Source organism: Lactuca serriola, chromosome 7, assembly GCF_051521515.1.
Source record: "Lactuca serriola cultivar US96UC23 chromosome 7, Lser_US96UC23_V15, whole genome shotgun sequence".
Lineage (NCBI taxonomy): Eukaryota > Viridiplantae > Streptophyta > Magnoliopsida > Asterales > Asteraceae > Lactuca > Lactuca serriola.
Genome location: NC_136414.1, coordinates 11513835 through 11533560, shown reverse-complemented (window position 1 = coordinate 11533560; position 19726 = coordinate 11513835). Strand labels below are relative to the sequence as shown.

General features: G+C 32.9%; 1 protein-coding gene and 1 pseudogene across 1 annotated transcript; one reads left to right on the top strand and one right to left on the bottom strand.

Moving 5' to 3' along the window:
* Positions 1–347: 347 nt before the first annotated feature.
* LOC145064902 (uncharacterized) lies at positions 348–4237 on the top strand. The gene is made up of 2 exons (XM_079012265.1): positions 348–841; positions 3079–4237. Exons 1-2 carry the CDS (start codon positions 407–409, stop codon positions 4057–4059), a joined length of 1416 nt encoding a protein of 471 aa, XP_078868391.1. The 5' UTR covers positions 348–406; the 3' UTR covers positions 4060–4237.
* A 9275-nt stretch (positions 4238–13512) lies between these two features.
* Positions 13513–14871, bottom strand: LOC145062398 (pentatricopeptide repeat-containing protein At1g80550, mitochondrial pseudogene; annotated as a pseudogene).
* Between the last annotated feature and the right edge of the window lie 4855 nt (positions 14872–19726).

Below are 19726 nucleotides of genomic sequence, written 5' to 3'. Positions count from 1 at the left end.
AAATACTTTTAAAACACGTTTTTATTGACAAACATTAAGAAAAAGACTTTAATTATAGGGAATCAAGCGAAATAAGTTTCGACTGATTAATAAATTTGGCAAACTAAAATGAACCATTTTTGTGATTAATTTAACAATATGGACCGAATCGGGTTATTTCTTTAGCATAAGAAACAACAATGATAAAAAAACAATTGGATCATATATTGATTTGGTTACCAATTTAAATCGGGTATGGAGAGACCCATGGGCTTTGGTTGGGTACAGTACAACCCGAATGTAATGTACTTTACGCATCAAAAGTGGTACTCTAGATATCCTCCTAACACACGAATAATAATCGGTTAAATCCAACCTATTCACACAATTTCCCTTTCTCTTCACAGGAAGAATTAGCGGAATAGCCATGGATCCCTACGCTGCTGCTCCAACCTACCCTCCACCACCTTCTGCGCAAATTCAACCTCCAACCCAAGATCCTTACCTCTACAACCAACCTCAACCTTACCCCTATTATCCTCCTCAAATCCCCCAACAACAATACCCTAATCCTAATCCTGTTTATCAACCCCACCCAGAACAAGAACCCGCTCCGATTCACCCACCTGGTGTTCCGGTTCAGAACGATCCTAATCATATCGCTGCTTACCAGCAAGGCTATGCTCAACCCCATTTTCAGAATGACCCTTACTACCAACAACAACAGCAACCGCAACCGCAACCGCAACCGCAGCCGCAGCAGTTGAGTTATCCCGATGCGGGTATGGTACATCAGGGTCAACATCAATGGCAGCCGCAGGGGCAAACCGGTGAATTTGGGCTTACTGCGTTGTACCCACCGGTAACCATAATTGTTTTTGTTCACTAAATAACTATGACTTGGGATTTTCAAGAATTACACTCTCGTTATAGGGTATTTGATGAATTCGGATTCTGTTATGCATTTATTTAGGTATATCAAGTTACCATTTTAATATTTTATAACTGAGTCTTGATGCAAAATGGAGCTCTGGGGGGTTTGAGACTTCTATACTTGCTGATCTTTTTACCCAATTGCTTAGTTGGCCGTATGTTATATGATTTTCATCCCTAGATTTTTTGTTTTAATTGTTTTCAACTTAGAGACGATGAGGGTGGGGAAGTAACTAAAATGGCACCTTGACTTGAGTTGAGAGTTATGGGCTAGGCATTGCTTTATCACAAACCTATCAACACCAATAAACGTCTTTAAACTATGCGACGGTGGATCTAATTTTATTGGAACAATATTCCTAAATCCTTCAAACTGATCCTCCTTATAACAAGATATTGAAACTTGGCAACGTCTAAACCTTTATTTTTCTATTTGATTTTGCCACATGTTGTCATCATCATCTTGTTATTAGAATGATAAGTAAAAAAATTAGTTTGGAAAATTTAGCATTAGGCAACGCTTTTAATTCTTTAAGTTTGGCATGATTAGATGGGGTTCACTCAGTGTTTTAAGCCCATTAAGTAAAAAAGAAAACTCATCTTACTACAGCATATAAAATTGTGAACCACACTTTTTTTATTCCCAAAATTCAAAACCTATCAGCTGAGCTTGACAGCTTTCTTGGATAACAGCCATTGGAATGACTTCTGTTCAAGCTCAAACACCTATTAATTCTACTTAAAGCTTGTTTTTCCCCCCTGAAGAACCGATTAGCCACAACACAAGCTCTTAATTTTGTTGAAAATTTTGCATATTTTGACTGTTGATATGATACATAAATATTTCTCATCTTGTAGAAGTGAAGAAGAGGCTTCTGTACAATAGGGGCAAAGTTTTAAAATTGATTAGTTGAACTTTTAAACACCTCTGCTATTAAGTATTAACCACAAAAATAGATTGCACCTACTAAGCCTCCACAAAACCCTAAAGCAACCATTTGGAAGTTTACAAGAGGCAAGATTTATTGAAAACTTGTAAATACTAAATACCCTCATTGTTATGGTTGCTTTATAGTTCTTGTGGGAAAGGAAGCCCTTTTGGTTTTAGACAGCCATTCAGACACGAAACTGTAGCCAAAGCTGTCATTCTAAACAGTCATCCAATGATCTTTATACCTTAAGGCTGCTTTTGTTACATGGGACTGAACAAACTTTCTAGGGCTATTTTTGATGATGAGGTGGCAATGTGGCATCCATGTCTTTTTTTCCAAACAAGAGATATCTTGAGCTTTCATGTCATGTGTAACAAATAGGGCCTAAAGGGTATCATTGGAAACTTGTATTTTGCTCGTTGGTTGATGAACCTTTCTTCAGGATTTCATATTCAAGCTTCTCGAGGCATGCTGAATCACTCATAGCTTCTTGCAGCAGTTTCTTTGTTGATGGAAGATGGATCTTCTTGAATTTCATGGAAAATTACGAGTTCGTCCTTAGTTCTTCAAAAACGGGCATTGCATAGAAAATGTGAACTGTAGAGTAAACTAACGGTAATATCACTCCTGCTTCCCCACCCCCCAAAAGGGATACAATGTAACTTTCAAGGTAGTGTTACTAAATTTCAACATCAAAATAGATATTGGTTTGCAAAAAATCCATATCATTTTGTATTTGAAATGTAGTTTGCTTCACCTCTAAAGTTAACATTTTCTTTCTTAATAATGTATGCACCAATGCATACATCTCAACTTTGAAGACCAAATCTACGGTTTAGAATTCGATAGTAAGGGGCCTATTTCTTCTTTGTTTTTTTCCCATTAAGTATTGTTTGGATAAACGATGCTTAAAAAATATTTAAGAAACCGATAAGTACACTTGGGAAAATGGAAGGAAAGAAATATGTAAAAGGTTACAACTTAATGGGGAAAGCTTCCTTTACTTGAATTTTCATTATTAGGTAGTTCTTTCTCCATTAAGTAAATGATAGATAAACACTTAACTCTTGTCTACATAAAAGAAACAACACCAAAATATTTTTAGTGGGATAATAGTATTTCTTGCTATATAATATATATATACAACTGTTTAACTTGAAACTTCATTAATTAACACCCTCGTTGCATCCTGATTTACGTTTATACCCTTGTGTGTGACCGAGTTATATTGCAGAACGGGCAAGGTCAATTTAGCGGTTCGGGCAGAGGCACGGGCAGAGGAGGGTTTCGGGGCGGCGGTCAAGGAAGAGGCCGGGGCAAAGGGCGAAGTGGTAAAATCACCACCGAGCCAAAACCACGAGCTATGGCATGGTGTGAACTTTGTCGGGTTGATTGCAACACTCTTGAAATACTCGAAAACCATAGAAACGGGAAAAAACATAAAAAGAATCTAAAAATCCAAGAAGATTTACAGAAACTCGCAGCCAAAACTCAGGAATCACAGATTCCCCCCGCCCCGGAATCCGAACAACAACAGAATCAGAACGGGTTAAAGAGAAAGACGAGGGAAGTGGAACGGAAACCGGTTGAGGCAGTGAAGAAACAGAAGGAAATCGTACCTTTTATTTGCGAGCTTTGTGATGTGAAATGTGAATCGGGTCCCACATTTGACAGCCATTTGAAAGGTAAAAAACATGTTTTTAATCTTCAAAGGTTTCAGGAACAGCAAGCTACTTTGGGACAGGCGGCTCTCCAGGCTCTTTATCCTGCACTTGAAGCACTGTATCCTGCCCTTCTTCAAACAGTTACTCAGAATACTAATGCTTCCACTTCTACTCCACTCGATCATCAACTTCTTCAATGGCTGCAATCTTATTTGGCCCAAACAGGGTCCGCCATTCTTCCACAAGGCCCAGGACCCGTACCCGTACCGGGTCCGGGTTTTGGACCATTGGGTCCGACCCAAGAAGGACCCGTACCCGTACCTGGTCCGGGTTTTGTGGTTTCGGGTCCGACCCAAGAAGGTCCAAAAGAGGTAACTGGGACCCAGGTGGAGCCTGTGAAGGAGACTGAAATCAAGATTGAAGAAAAAGTAGGACCTGAGAGTGGGGCCGGGCAGGTTGAGTTGAATAGGGCAGAACCAGAACAAGAACAAGAACCAAAACCAGAAGAAGAAGCAAAAGTAGAACCAAAAGCAGAAGAAGCAAAACAGTGAGAATTTTTTTTTTGGGATATATAAGGAGTTGTTTTTATGTTTAGATGTACATCACATATTGAATGATGATGATTAATGTAGTGTTGAATTTGAGTGTTGGCAAGATTAGTTGTTGTTTTGATGATGAATTATTGTTTACTTAAAAGGTTATCAAAGAAATGGAAAGTTGGTTGGTTAACTTTATGTTTTGTATAATTTCTCTCTTATTTTATGGAAATAACTTGTTTGGTTATGGTTCGAAAGATGCTTTGGAGTTTTCACCGACACAATTTCCAAAATTATTGTCCACAAACACACAGATTAAGTAAATATTATTTACTATTAACTTTTTTTAAATGAAATGATAGCTTTATCTTTTTTGTTGCATTTAATTTTATGCTAGTTGTATGTAATTTCATGGTAGTTTAACTGGGGTATTTTGGTAAAATGGATATTTATTTTTAAAAGTATACCATTATTTTTGGACAAACCAAAAAGAAAACATTGATTATTAATATGGGACGGATGGAGTATTTATTAAAACATGGGAGAATGCCTTAAAAAGGTAACAATGTTTTTATGTTGTATTTATTATTATTATTATTATTATTATTTACAAAATATACTATTTAACCTGTTTCGTATTACGTTCTTATGATTTGTTGTTGTAGGTTTCTGGTTGAAGTATGCATTTTCCGACGACGGTCATCTCCGACTAATTTTCGGTCATCTTCTTTCTTGTAATTCTTTCCCCTATATGCAACCTCCTCTTATTTTCTTCTTTCTTTTCTTGCTCTCGTTTGTTTTAACTATGGTTAACGACGGTTTGGATTGAGGCGGTAGAAGTTTGGTTGAGGAAAGGAAAAAGGGTGATGTATGCCTGTATGGTGGTGAAGATGTTTCGAGTGAGCAGTTCTTCGACAGGTAGAGTGTAGTTGGTGTGATGGCTGGCTGTAATGAAGGCTTGTTGGTGTAAATGGTCGAAGGGCAATGGTGGTCAACTTGCGATGGCATGACATGTGGTTGTTAGGGTGGTGGCTGACAGGGGGTTGTAAGTTTTGAAAGGGTGCAAGAGGTGGTAGTTGTTTTGGTCAAAAGTATACTACTAAATATCAAACAAAATAGTAAGGTTGTGATTGTGTAATCATAATCTGAAAAAAAAAAAATCCGAAGGCGCAAAACACAAGAATTATGAGGAAAACCCATGATATTGGTTAAGATCTATGACACAAAACCTTGGGAGCCGAAAATATCTAGGCTGTCTTTGATGATTTTATTGAATAACTGCATGATTACAAGTATCGTATGTTTTGTTACAGAGTAAAAGTAAAAGAGAATGTGTTTGTGTGACTATAACTGCTAATTTGTACATAAGAGTTAGTAATGACTATAAGCCATATCCTTAGAATCTCGACATTATCTTCTCTTCCGAGATTCTTCATGATCAATCTTCCTTTATCTCAAATTTCCTGACGATTAAGTCTTTTCTTCACGTTTCCTATGATAATTATGATATGACTGAGTCTTTGTTGACATATTCAGGACCCAGATTAAAGAAATAAACATATAAAGAGCAAACATGAAGATTTATAATCTCTAAGCATCTTGGTCAGCATGTTGTCCATCATGTTACACCGAATCCTACATAAGATTTTAATGGGAATTTATGTCCATATCAGTTGTTCCTTAAAATCTAGATTTAAGATAAGTCAAATTTAAAATAAAATTAAAAATTCAAATAATATGGCCGGGAGGATATTGATACAACAACATGACACTTGTCTTAAGGTCACTATTAACAAAATTACATTTAATGCACAAGGTTTTTGTGGCATATAGTTTTGTGCCACTAACATATGTTTTTAATGTTTCTAGTGGTGCTTATTTTTTATAAGGCTATGTTATATTTTAAAATAACATATTTCACTTCCCTCTGTGTTACTTTTTCTAATCTCACTCAAACTCACTCTTAATTCACTTTTTTTTTTTTTTTCATTTCCCCATATTCTCTCTTCATTCACCTTTTCATTTTTTTTTCATTTCTCCCCAATTCCCTCCCCTGTTAACCTTTTCAATTTTCCTTTTTCTCCAAAAGAAGATATCGACGTTCATTGGCTATGATTTCCCCCAACACAGATCTTCTATAGCCCCCACCTTTGTTATCATTTGCCTTACAAGTATGTCTTCTTTGTCTCTTCGCAAACCATTGCATATTTATGTTTATATTCATCATAAAATGTGATTTTATGTTCATTTTGTTATCTTTAACCAACTTTATTTTCAGATTGTATGTTATATATGACGTTTTTGGCTGATGTTTCTTGTTTATGCATAAAAGTTCCTGAACTTATATAGTGTATATGTCTTTCGATATTCTTTGTTTCATATTCCCAATATGTACGATTTAATTGATCATGGACACTTGGTTAAACCTGGAGAACAGTTTTCGTCTTTCGCAGATACGCAATCTCTCAACTAAAATCAAACAAAAAATTTCCCTTTTCTGTTTTTTTAGGTCTTTTGATTCTCGTCTTAAGTCTGATTCTATCTCTCAATCTTGGATATGCTTCACTAAATGTCCTTCTACTTTGGGCTTGAAATTCCCTTTCCCCTCTCTGATTTTTGAGTTCTTCGAGGCTACTGGAATCACATATTCCCAGGCTATACCTTGATAGGTTTTATAGGTTATAAAATTACATGTACATGCGGAAAAATACTTAACACTTAAGGGCATATGCAACCTATAAGGATCTATGTCTTCACATTTGAAAGTAACATACTATGAATATTAAGAACCCTACAAAAAACCCACTATAATCGAAATCAGTTGATCTAGGGTTACATACCTTTGAATTGTTATAATAAACAATTCCTTTGTAGATATTGGAAAACAAACACCAAAATTATGATGCCTCCAAGACTACCCGTATTAGGGGGGGGGGGGGGGGGGGGGGGTTAATGAGCCGCTTATGAGATTTAATAACAAATAAAAAAATTTAATTTAATTTTGGTGAACTAGCCCGCGTATTCGATCCTAGCTTACAAGGGATCACAAAAGTTCAACTGTCCATGTGTTCATCGAAGAAAAGCTCTCCATATATATATATATATATATATATATATATATATATATATATATATATATATATATATATATAGTTTATGATAAAAATTATTATCTATTAAAAATCTAATATTATCTCAGCAAAAAAAATATAAAAAGAATACTAAAATTTTTATTTTTTTCTCTATAAATAGAGTATAATATTGAAGTATATCTCATCTCAAATTTTCATTTCTAAACCGTTTTGATTTCTTTAACAAGATGGATCCAAATTTCGTTTTAAATCTTGACAATTCTCAAGCTTATCAAAACTTTTAAAGCTATGAACCTCACAGTTTTTTTACAAATCCCAATCAATTCCCCGTCACTAAAAATATTCAAACCTCACAAAATACCAGAAAAACCCAAGAGGTATGAGATGTTGATGAAGATATCATTTTAATGTCAGCATATTGTGTCGTTAGTGAAGATAAGCGTCGTGGAAAAAAACATAAATATGGGCACGAGTGAAGGAGCTATATGATACAAATCAGGCGGAAAACCCAGGAAAGCTTGGTAATAGAAACATAGCTCAAATAAAAGGTCGTTATAAACGACTTAATTAAAGTGCTGACAAATGATTTAGTGTTTACTGAGAAGCATATAGAAAAAAAACTCGCAATAAAGAAGCTCATAATGTTCTAAAAGACGATTTGATTGAGCATATATGGAAAAATTCGGCACTAAATAATAATTAAGTAGTTTGCATCTTCCGTAGTTGTAACTTATTTTATCTATTTTATTAAGTATGTTGATGAATGTAAAATAATTTTTATCATTTTTTTATTTAATTTTATGCTTAAAATAAATATTTTTTTTGTTTCAAAATAAAATATTATTTCTAACATTTCTAGTAGTTTTAAGTAAAAAAAAATACAAAAATATATATTTTAAATAAAAATGGGTTTGGATTGGGTTATTAATGGGCGTAAATAATTAGATTGGGTTGTGTTGTATATGTGGAATAGAGAAAAATTGGTTTTTTTTATTGAAAAGTTGGGTTAGATTTTGTTGCTAATGGGGGTAGTCTAATGACTTACACCCAAAATCCTAAAAACCCTAGAACGAAGATGAGAGAGAGAAGAGCGATATAATTTTCGTTCATATGCTTCTAGGAAAGAGTATGCGTGAAAATAATGAGCCGATGTGTCCTATTTATAGTTCAGGTAACTTGCAGATAAAACCAAATTTAAGTTGATTAAATAATAGATTTAATCTCTGTTCAAGTCATTTCCTTATCTACAACCAGGAGGCTTCTAGAAACCCTTAGGAACCCTTAGGAACCCTCCAAAACCGTCCATAACATGGAGGGTTTTCTTTTATTCAACTATTGAACAATTACAATTCACCCTTTACACCTTTAATTAATTTCAATTAATCGTTAATTAATTTTAGATTAACTCTAACTAATAATTAGTTAATTCGCATTGATTTCATATTAATTTATTATCATATAAATTAACAAATCAATTATTTAACTATTGATCTCAAATTTATTTATTAATCACATAATCAATTAACAAACCAATTATCTATTTCTAATTAATATATTAATCATATAATATATTAGCAAATCATTTCCTAATAATTTCTAATTAGTTTATTAATCATATAATAATCTAATAAATTAACATTCTCTCTCATAATATCATTTTTAGCTATTTTTGATTATGAGGGCAACCCAAAAAGGACTTTGCTTCTAATTATAAGTATTTACCAATTTAGTTATGAACTTAGATACCTTAATCCAACAGTCTTCCACTTGGATAAGTCTACAACTACAACTGCAAGTATAACCTTGAACCAAACAACAAAGTGTGCTTTCCAAAGCCATTGTTGAACTCTAATTCAAATCAAATGTTGGCCCTAAGATAAGTGATCAACTATTCATTTGTTCTACAAGATATCGTATGAACATGAGACATGGATTAGAATCAATCTCATAGACCAAGATTTTGTTTTTCGATTTCCCGGTTTATGACGACTGAATTTAGACTACTAATTGAACACATCAATTTAGTCCGAGCTTGGCCAAACACTTCAGATGTTGTCAACAATTCATCGAGGAGCCCAAAGATATTACTTTTCCTATTAAGGCAAAAGGAGAATAAACTTTGACCACATATATGTAACCTTTACTTATCAAATCATACATGATACTACGTTTTATAACATCATGTTACTAATGCGTTTACGCAACACCAATGCACAACCGGCTTGCAAATTACTGTTAGATTAGTGTCTAAGTCCATAACTATAATTGGTATGTACTTGACCCTATTTGGCATGGTCCATTTGGGTTGCATAGCATCAGAACAATTGGATAGACAAAATGAGAAAAAGGATACTAGTGATTTATATTAATATATTATAAGTACTAATATATTAATATGAAATCATATTATTTAATTAGTATTGATCAAGAATTAATTAAGAATTAATTTAGTGATCAAAATGAACTAATTAAATATGGACTCTTATATATATATATATATATATATATATATATATATATATATATATATATAGGATGGGCTAAGTTCATTTAGGTTGGGCTAAGCTTTCATGGATAGTCCATGTAGTGTTTAACCCATGGATCCGATGGAAATGAAGGGTCATGGGTATTAGGGTTTATATGAATGTAATCCTAATCCTTCACACTATATAAAGAGGTCTATGGTTCATAAAATGGGGGCTAGGCACTAATGTATAGTACACAAGAGGGCAAAACCGATTTTGGTGCAAGTATCCTTACTCTCAAGTTATTCCAAGAGTTCTTGGTGTTGTGTGAACCATTTGAGGTGCATTACTTGAGGCACTAGGCTCTTAAAGGTTTAAGACTTCAAGCTCCATCAAAAGGTATGTCATTCTACTAGTTTCTTGTAGTATAGTTGTTTCATATTATGATAGTTAGGATGAAACCTTGGAATATCAAATATTTGCATGTATAATAGAGAAAACATAGATCCAAGGTTTATAGGGTTGCATGTACACCATAGGAGTGTTAGAATGCTCAAAACCCTTCGGTGGTATCAAAGTCTGGTTTTTTTTTTTTTTTTTTTTTTTTTTTTTTTTTTTTCATTTATACTTGATGCAAATTGCTGAAAATCGAAGTTTGTATGCTGTCTGGACAGCTGACTCGCCGAGTCCATTAAGGGACTTGATGAGTCCATGCCTAAATTCATCCAACTCGTCGATTTGGTTCCTGCACTCGACGAGTTGGACCCCCTGAGTAGATTTTTATTGTTTGTGGATTTTCTTGTCTCCAAAGATTTAATGACACCTTGTTGTAGGCTTTTCGAAAATAACCGAAACCTAAACTATCCACCTGACTCGTTATGAATTCAAGTAGATTAGGTCGGGTAGATAATCTATCATTCAGTTAACCAGATATTTAATTAGTTTGGGTATCAGATATGCGTAAAAAATTTCAGGTATACCCGAATACCCATTTTTTTTTAAATAATAATACACTAGTATAGTTATCAACTTTTCTCTTAACTCATATAAAATGGCTTGTCACCGGAACAAAAATCCAAATTGGATGTAATCTAGAAAACAGATTTAGGTGTTGTTTGTTTTTTCTGAGGTAAAATGTATGCAGTCTGCGGACCACATCTGTAAACCTCTGCAGCAGAAGAGGTGGACCAAACATCTGCTGTCTGAAAAAAAGACTGTTGTTTTAACATCTGCAGACCATTAAAATAAACTAAAATTTAAATAAACTGGTTTTTTTAAACTACAAAGTGATCTTTAATATATTTATGACTTTGTTATAAATAATTAACAAATCTAAATAAACTTTTATGTATTATTGTAGAAAAAGTGAAAATAAAAATGGCACAAACTAACGTCTATATTTGATAAAAACTAATAATTTTGGTCGCAAAGTTATGCTGAAACATTATAATTAAGAATAAAAGAATTTGATATATAAATAAATGGAAATAAACTTCGATTTTTTCAGTTGATTCAATTAAAAACGTGTCATAAATATTTTTTCTAAGAAATTGACGATGCTTTATTAAATAATGTTTTATAAATTTTGGCACAAAAAATATAAGAATATATTATTATTATTTTCCATATTTATATAAATAATTTCAACGACCATTATTGTAATAAATTTTAGGCTTGGCAATTGGGTTGGGTTCGGGTTGGCGTGTCACGGGTTGACGGGTCAGAAAATGTAAACTCAACCCAACCCATATAATATATATGTTGACGGGTTGGCGGGTCACGGGTTGGTGGGTTGGAAATCTCAACCGAACCCAACCCAACCCATATAACCCATTTAAGTATATGGGTTCACAAGTTCACATGTTAATGGGTCAAACCCAACCCATATAATCCGTTTAATAAATAAACAACACATTTTAAAAAATAAAGTTTTTTCAACATATATTCATAAAATGATTAAAGTAATTAACATAAAAAAAAGGTTTTCAACATAAATTCATAAAGCCAATAATATCCAAATAAATATGAAAAACGAAAACATTCATAGAAAGTGGATGTGTTCTTCGTTCGGGACTCGTGAAAATAACGATATGTATTTTTTCTTTTTCTGATCAACAAACCACGGATGCAGATTAGTCACATATAAATACGGGAGGAATACAATGATACAGAATATTACAAATATGGATGGAAATCAAATATATATATATATATATATATATATATATATATATATATATATATATATATATATATATATATTTGGGTTGACGGGTTGACCCGCGAACCCAAATAGACAACCCAACCCCCCCCATGAAATAAACGGGTTGGTGGGTTGGCGGGTCAAAAATCTCAACCAAACCCGTCTATTTTCGGGTTGGGTCAGTATCGGGTTACAGGTTGGGTCGAGAGTTGCCACCCCTAATAAATTTTTATTTATAAATTTATAAAAAAATATCATGTTTGTGTCGTCGAACTTTTTTTTTAAAAGTATTGTAACTTTTTTTTTTCAAATTGTTTATCACTAATAAAGTTGGAATAAATATAAATTCAAAAAAACTAAAACAAAATAAAGTATATGTGTTTTTTTAAGTTAGAAAATGTTAGAAGACTATGGTCCACATCTGCATCAAGAAGTGGGCGCACAAACATTTTTAGGTCTGCAGTTTTCAAAAAAACAAACAATCTGCGAAGACTAATGTCTGTGCGTGGTCTGTGCCGCGCAAACAGAAAAAGACAGGAATATTTGCAGACAAAACACAAACACTACCTTACTAGTAACCTAAAAACGCTTTTACTAAATAGTGTTAAACATAACCATGTAAATTGAAGTATTTGTAACTATCTCTAATCTTAATTTTTTATTCCCAAAAAAAAAAGAGTTTACTTGTAACTTAAAAACGGTATAATAAAATAGTGCTAAACGGAACTTCACGTTGCAACTTGCAATATTTCTATTTCAAGACAATCAAGCACTCACTTTAAGAAAAATGATATCAAAAGAAAAAGAAAAAGAAAAAAAAACAAAGGTTGTAAAACAGAAAAATCAGAAAGAAAACATAATGCACAAACTTAAAATAGATATTTACCTAATGTTTAGATTTCAAACCCTATAATCTTTATCCACGTTTAAACAAAATATAATAACATTTCAATAACAATTGGCATTGAAAAGAAAAGTTGGAAGTTAGATTTAATAATCACAATGAGAGTTTTGATAAAAAAAAAACCGTAAACGAAGAAAAATTTATGAGGCCTAACTGTATAATTTTTTTTTCTGGGTATACCCAAATATACCCGGCCCGAATAAAAACCCAATCTATCTAAACCTGAATACCGAAGTGCAATATATGTCGGGTATAAGTTATTATTATTATTTTTTTTAAAAACTCGAACTATCCAAAACCCAAAAGTTATACCCGATCAACACCCCTAACTTGTTGGCATGTGTAATTTGTTGATTTAGATTCAATTGTTTTGGGATAAGGTTTAGTCATTCTTTATTGTCAAATATTTGAGTTTTTCTCTTTTCAAATTTTGATGGTGTCAGGTTATATGATTTTAGCCCTTAAAAGAATTAAGGCATTATAACCTTACATGATCAAGCAGCAAAGATGATATTATGCAGTATCTGTAATTTTAATGCGATTAATATATTGAGATGTTTAGAGAATATTTTTTGTGAGGTTATGAATTCCTAAGCTTCAAAGAACGTGTTAGAATACACATAAAGTTGACTTGTAGTGGATTGCTAATGGGACTTGAAGGATCACATATGTAGCTTCAAAAGAGAGAAAAACTCAAAATAATAATAATAATAATAATAATAATAATAATAATAAAAGCTTTGAGATGTAAATCAAATAATAATACATAGAAAGCGAGATGACTATCCATAGTTTTCACCTCCCTTCCATCATCCTTTAGCTTCCTAACTTCCCATGGTGAGTTAAGCGAAGACCAACTTTAAGCACTAAATCTTACTGTAATTTTGTTCATTGACATCAGTCTCAGTCTTTCAATGGAAAACACAGTACAATTTATCTGTTTTTCCTATCATGTGTTACAAACGGGTCCTTATGTCAATCATCCATCCTCATTTTCTCCGTTCACTAGCTCGGGTCTCAATTTAGGTGAGTCCTTTTGCCAACATCTCTTCATCATACTTTCTAGCCATATCAATCATACCTTTTTCCACCAAAGCATCAATCAAAGCATTATAAGCAAATTCATTTGGACTCAAACCATGATTTTCCATCTTCTCCCGAACTATAAAAACCGGTCTCAAAACACCCCCATCTCCCAAATTTCCTTATAAGCAATACATATGTATCCATAGTTGGACATACACACGCTCAATCATCCTATCAAGCATTGCAAGAATCTCATTCGTCTTCTCCAAGCACCTGAAAATGCAATGATAAGTGATCACATTGGGTGGTGCACATCCTCTCTTAGACATTTTATCGAGCACCTTATATGCCTCCTTGACCCTCCCATTTTCACACAGAAGTTTAACGATTGTATTGTAAGTTACAACATTTGGTTCACAGCCTAATTCCAGCATTTCACGACCAAGATGAACAGCCACATCAACACCCTCTGAAACACCGATTGCACGGATAACAGTGTTGTATGCCACCACATGCAGTTTAATCCCTTTCTTCTTCATCTCTCTATACAGCTTCACAGCCTTCCATGGCTTCCCACTCTTGCATTGAATGTCCATGTAAATTGAATACGAATACAAATCTTTACTAATTCCATCCTCATCCATCTGTCCCCAAAACTCTCTACACTTAGACCACCACCCCATTTTATACCACCCACGAAGAATCATGTTGTACCCATCTCAAAAGACTCGATCTTTTCTTGAAAGTTCTTATCTTTACCTAAACACAACTCTTCTGCGTTGGTTACATGTTTATACTCACACAATGCATCTACAAGATTCAAGAACGACGTCTCATCTATCATATGTACTAATTAATTGCTTCTTGAACAAGGTGTGCGGAAGCATAACGCCTACACATTACACGAAAAGTAGTATGGTCTCTATCAGGCATTTTATCGATCAGTTGCCATACAAGATCGTATTCGAAAAACTTTGGTGTATTAATTGCTTGGTGTGTGTTGTCGTTTTCATCTCTATGTGTGTCAGTTTTCTAATTACCTTGGTGCATGTGTGTTCATTGGGTTATGTTGTTGTTTTTTGGCGAGCTTTATATATCTTCATTGGGTTATGTTGTTGTTTGTTTTATTTTCCAATTTTCCACTCAATTTCATCTCTTCCTAGTGTTTTCATTTGTAATCTTTGTACTCTTCTAGCGCCTTGCTGGATTTTATTTTTCAAAAAAAAAAATTAGAAAATCCAAAAGAACTATAAGAAGAAAAAGGGATGTCGATCTTGTATATGTGGAAAGTTAATAAGATATTCCCGGTACTTGTTTCAAAGGGACCCACCGTTTTAATTGTTCTTTCTTCTTTCAATTGTGATTCTATAGATTTATGACGGCACATTTTGATTTTAGATGTCGTTGGATATACTTTCACGACGACATAACTTTTCCTCAATTCTGAGAAATTTTATGATCCCCAAACCACAAAAGTGTACGTGACAAATATTTTAATATGTGAGACAGTTTTATAATAAAATCTATAAAAAGTATTTGATCTTTCGTACACACTTTTTTTTTAATTAATATATATGACAACATATTTCAGAATTTAAAAACTTATTGTAATATCTTCCACAACTTTTTCTTAATCGCAGGTGATTACTTAATTATAGCTTCTTTACCTTTTTCCCATACGCGCGTCAGATATTTCTACGTATATTTGGTGAACCATACATGTCATGATACATGGAACTACACATGCATGCATGGTTATAATAATTAATTATTCTATTCAATATATATATATATATATATATATATATATATATATATATATATATATATCACTAATTACATTATATATACGGAGTAAATTTATACTACATAACAACCATTTCAAAACTTTTACAATAAAAACCTGTATAATTCCTTGGACACCAAGGGACCTAGTAGTGATTATTTGAGATTTAAACACTCCAAATTAAATGGAGTAATTAATTCTCATGTTGGAATCCTACGTACAAGCTTCAACATCAGAGTTTAACTGCCATTAAATGAAATCCTTGTGATAGATGTCAAATTGTCAAAACTTGTTCCTGATGTAGTCGAGGAGCTTTGAAATTGCCAAGTGTATATTTTCTCCAAGTGAGGTCACATTGTCGATAGAGTTGTAAGCTATTACGGCTATAACGAGCAAACATGTAGCTAAATATCCAATCCACATTAGATTTGGAGGAAGGAGCAAGACAAACACAAGGGAGAGTAGAGGCAAAAACTATTGAGAAGAAAGCAACACTTACTAAGATGATATGATGAAAGGATGGGGAAGATAACTGATTCGAGTTGGAATTGTCGTTTGTATGATACAAAATCCAGTAAGTCGGTGCAAAAATAAATACTGCAGCCACTGACATGATCATAGAAAAAGTATGTGTTTCAAACGCAGATTCTTTTTTGGATTGATACTTGAGTTGAAGGAGTCCGATCAATGAAGCATACACTGCAAGAAAGATTCCAACGTACACATGTTGCAACATGCTCGAACAAGTATGAAACCTGCCACAATTAATAAATACGAGCTCTAACAGTAATCACTTCATGGATCTGCAATAATATACATATGATACAGAAATAGAATTGCTATGCATGCATGCATGATACCTTTTAATTAATAACGTACAAATTAAACACTAACTAATTATAACAACCAGTTTGTTTTTTGTCCTTTACAATCTCCGAAGTTAATGTAACTCACCAAGACGGAGGTTGAGCTGTGGCAGATTGAGACGGTTCTGGAAGTTGGATGGAAATGACAAGCTCTCCGGCTGATCTTATGCTGATGGTAGTCATTGGAATATTGGCCATGAAGAATAGCTTTGTGGTGGTAATATAACTTGTTTTTTTGGGGTGTAAGTAAGATTTTCACGGAAGATCAAGAAGCTAATAATCGGATGAGGTAGAGATAATTGGTGTTTAGGATGATGGTGACGCACGGCTGTCTGTACGTGGTAGTAGAGGGAAGAAGGCGATGGTGCTAGCTGGCGGGTTGCTTAGCTGCACGTGGATGATCGATGCATGGGCAAGTATATATCAGATGGTGGCTGGTGGCGGATGGCGGCTGAAGGAGGCAGAGGGTGGCGTTTGGCTATACTTAATCAATAAGATAATGCAGCCTAGCTATACTTCCTATCAAAATCTTGGGGGTCTTTATAATGTCATGTTACATCATTAATGAGCAAACACCACTTGCATGTGGTTAAATTTGGTGAGTCCTCTCCCACTTATGGAAACTTGCTTTTAGGGTTTCGAATATATTGTTTCCCTTTTAATTAAATCCCTTAAAATCGCCTTTAATTTCATTCCATCCGTAACTATATAATTACTCTTTTGTTTCACCTCACGAAGTAGGCTTTTGATTGTCATATGTATAAGTATAATATTAAACATTTTAATTCATAGAACGAACAACAAATTAATATATAGCTCTTTTAGATGGACATCTGTCTTCAAATCAAAATTTCATAACATCCGGCGGTACTGCTCAATTACATTTGCAATAGACTAATAAATACAATATGGTTAGTATACATATAATTAGTTTAGATGCATATAGGCCTACAAATTAAAATTCTAGACCACACTATCTTTTATAAAAGAAATGGTTATAAGTAGGGGTGTGCAAAAAACCGTACAAACCGCCCGCACCGTACCAAACCACACCGCATAATGCGGTTTAGAATTTCGTGGTGCGGTTTGCGGTTCGTCATTTTATCAAACTGCACTATACGGTGTGGTTTGCGGTTTGTATTTATAAAATCGCGGTTCAAACCACATCGCACCGGGTCTTAGCAAAAAAGGATTAGGTTATTTCGGTAAATATATTCAACCAACTCCAATTCTTTTACCTATTAACATCTTAGAAGATTTCACAAAGCCCCTATCACTTAGTTTTCGACTTTTCGGAAATATTCTTTTACCTATACACACACACACACACACACACATATATATATATATATATATATATATATATATATATATATATATATATATACTTTTTTTTCTTTACTTTGTTATAACTTCAAATCACGATTTAGAAACGATGTATTTAAATACATTTCTTACAATAATCAAATATCTATAACGTAACATTAAATCACTGTTAGATCAAGATCTCACGGTTTACAAGAATATAACAACTATAACGGCAATATAAAACAATAACAGTGACACCTACAAAACTATAGTCGTATGAATCACAATTTGTTAAAAACGATTTAACTTGAAAATTGTATTTGTTTTTATAAAATAAAAGCAATCAATTTTTTTTAACCGAATCAGTTTTTTGGCTTTTTGATAGATTTAATGTTGAACAACTCATCAAACCGCATAAACCATCCGCATCAAACCGCATCGCATAACGTAGTTTTGAACATTTGTGGTACGGTTTGCGGTTTCTAAATATTCAAACCACATATGCGGTGCGGTTTGCGGTTTCTAAATATTCAAACCGCATATGCGGTGCGGTTTGCGGTTTTGACTTTAAACCGCACCGCGCACACTCCTAGTTATAAATGAAAATTTTAATATAATAAATAGAATATACAAATTTTTAATATGGACATCTATATATCACCAAATTAAAAATTCGCCTTTATTCATCCCTAACAAACACCTTAGGGGTTAAGTACTTATTTGTTCCATCCTTAAAAATTTGGATCGGTGTATATTTCATAACCTGTTTGTTTAAACTTACATCAACAAATAACATTTAACATATAACGCATATATAATATCTTCTTAACTGTTTCAATATATAACCTATTTGTTTAAACTTACAGACATATAACATTTAACCTGTAGTAATTTATTTATTAAGTTATAAAAAACTCTTTTTATTTTTAATCTATAATGAGGTGATTTTCGTATATAAAATGTAAATAAGTTATTTTATATTGATTTTTAATTTTTTTAAACTATCAACATATTTTTCTTATACCTATTAATCTCTCAAATCATAAGTATAAATTTCAGCGGATTCTTAATTGAAAAAAGTTTTATATAAACATAACGGGTGAACGAGCAAAAAACTATGTCGCAACCTTTTTTTGGATGTCCAAATTAATTCTTTTAAAAACAATATTTATAGATAATGAAGTTATAATATTACTATGACTCTATTGAACTCCTCAGCTTCAAGATGATTGGAATACAAATTATAGTTAAAAAACTAATTTGAAATACTAAGATGGTTGGAATATAGAATAAAATTCAAAAATAGATGATATATATAAAAGTTATAGTTAAGATAAGAGAAGTGAAATAAAAATTAGAAAATCACTGTATTGAATTATTTTCGCCCGATTATTAAAGATAGTAGCGCTTAATCTAGAAGATTCTCAACATTTGAATACAGTTTTAGAACCCAATCCATCCATTTATAATGTTTTCATTTGTTTCCGGTTATACTAATAAATACATATTATGACTAAAATATAATTGAATATAAATTAATTGCAAGAACACAGATTCTTAGTAAAACATTTCATGGCTCTTTATTGCCAATTGTAAAGCAAATTATATATCGACCAGCTTTGAGCCAAATGGTTTTGGCATCTAATTAAAATTTCTGACCAAAGGGTTTCTAGCTCAACGGTATCTGGTGTTGCCCTTTCTCCTTGATGTTGAGGGTTCAAGTCTCATCGTGGACATAGGTAGATTTAAGTTGTAGTTTAAAAGTAGGTTAGATTTACCATTTCAGAAAAAAAAAAAAAATTTAATCTGTTCTTTTTGAAGTCGACTATTCAAGTCATGTTCAGTAATATTAAAAATAGTTTAGTAATAAGTTAGATTTATCATTAAAAAAATTAAAATTTATGAATCAATAGATTAACACTCAAGTTGGTTCATAAATACAATAAAAGTTTCCGAGTGCAAAGTTATCATTAATAAAGTGACATTTGTTGAGTCACACATTTCATAATATACGATAAAAGTCAAAATATCG

Coding starts and splice junctions, on each gene's coding strand:
- LOC145064902 (XM_079012265.1), top strand. CDS start 407: ATGGATCCCTACGCTGCTGCTCCAACCTACCCTCCACCACCTTCTGCG. Junction 842..3,078: donor TTACTGCGTTGTACCCACCG/GTAACCATAATT, acceptor GTTATATTGCAG/AACGGGCAAGGTCAATTTAG.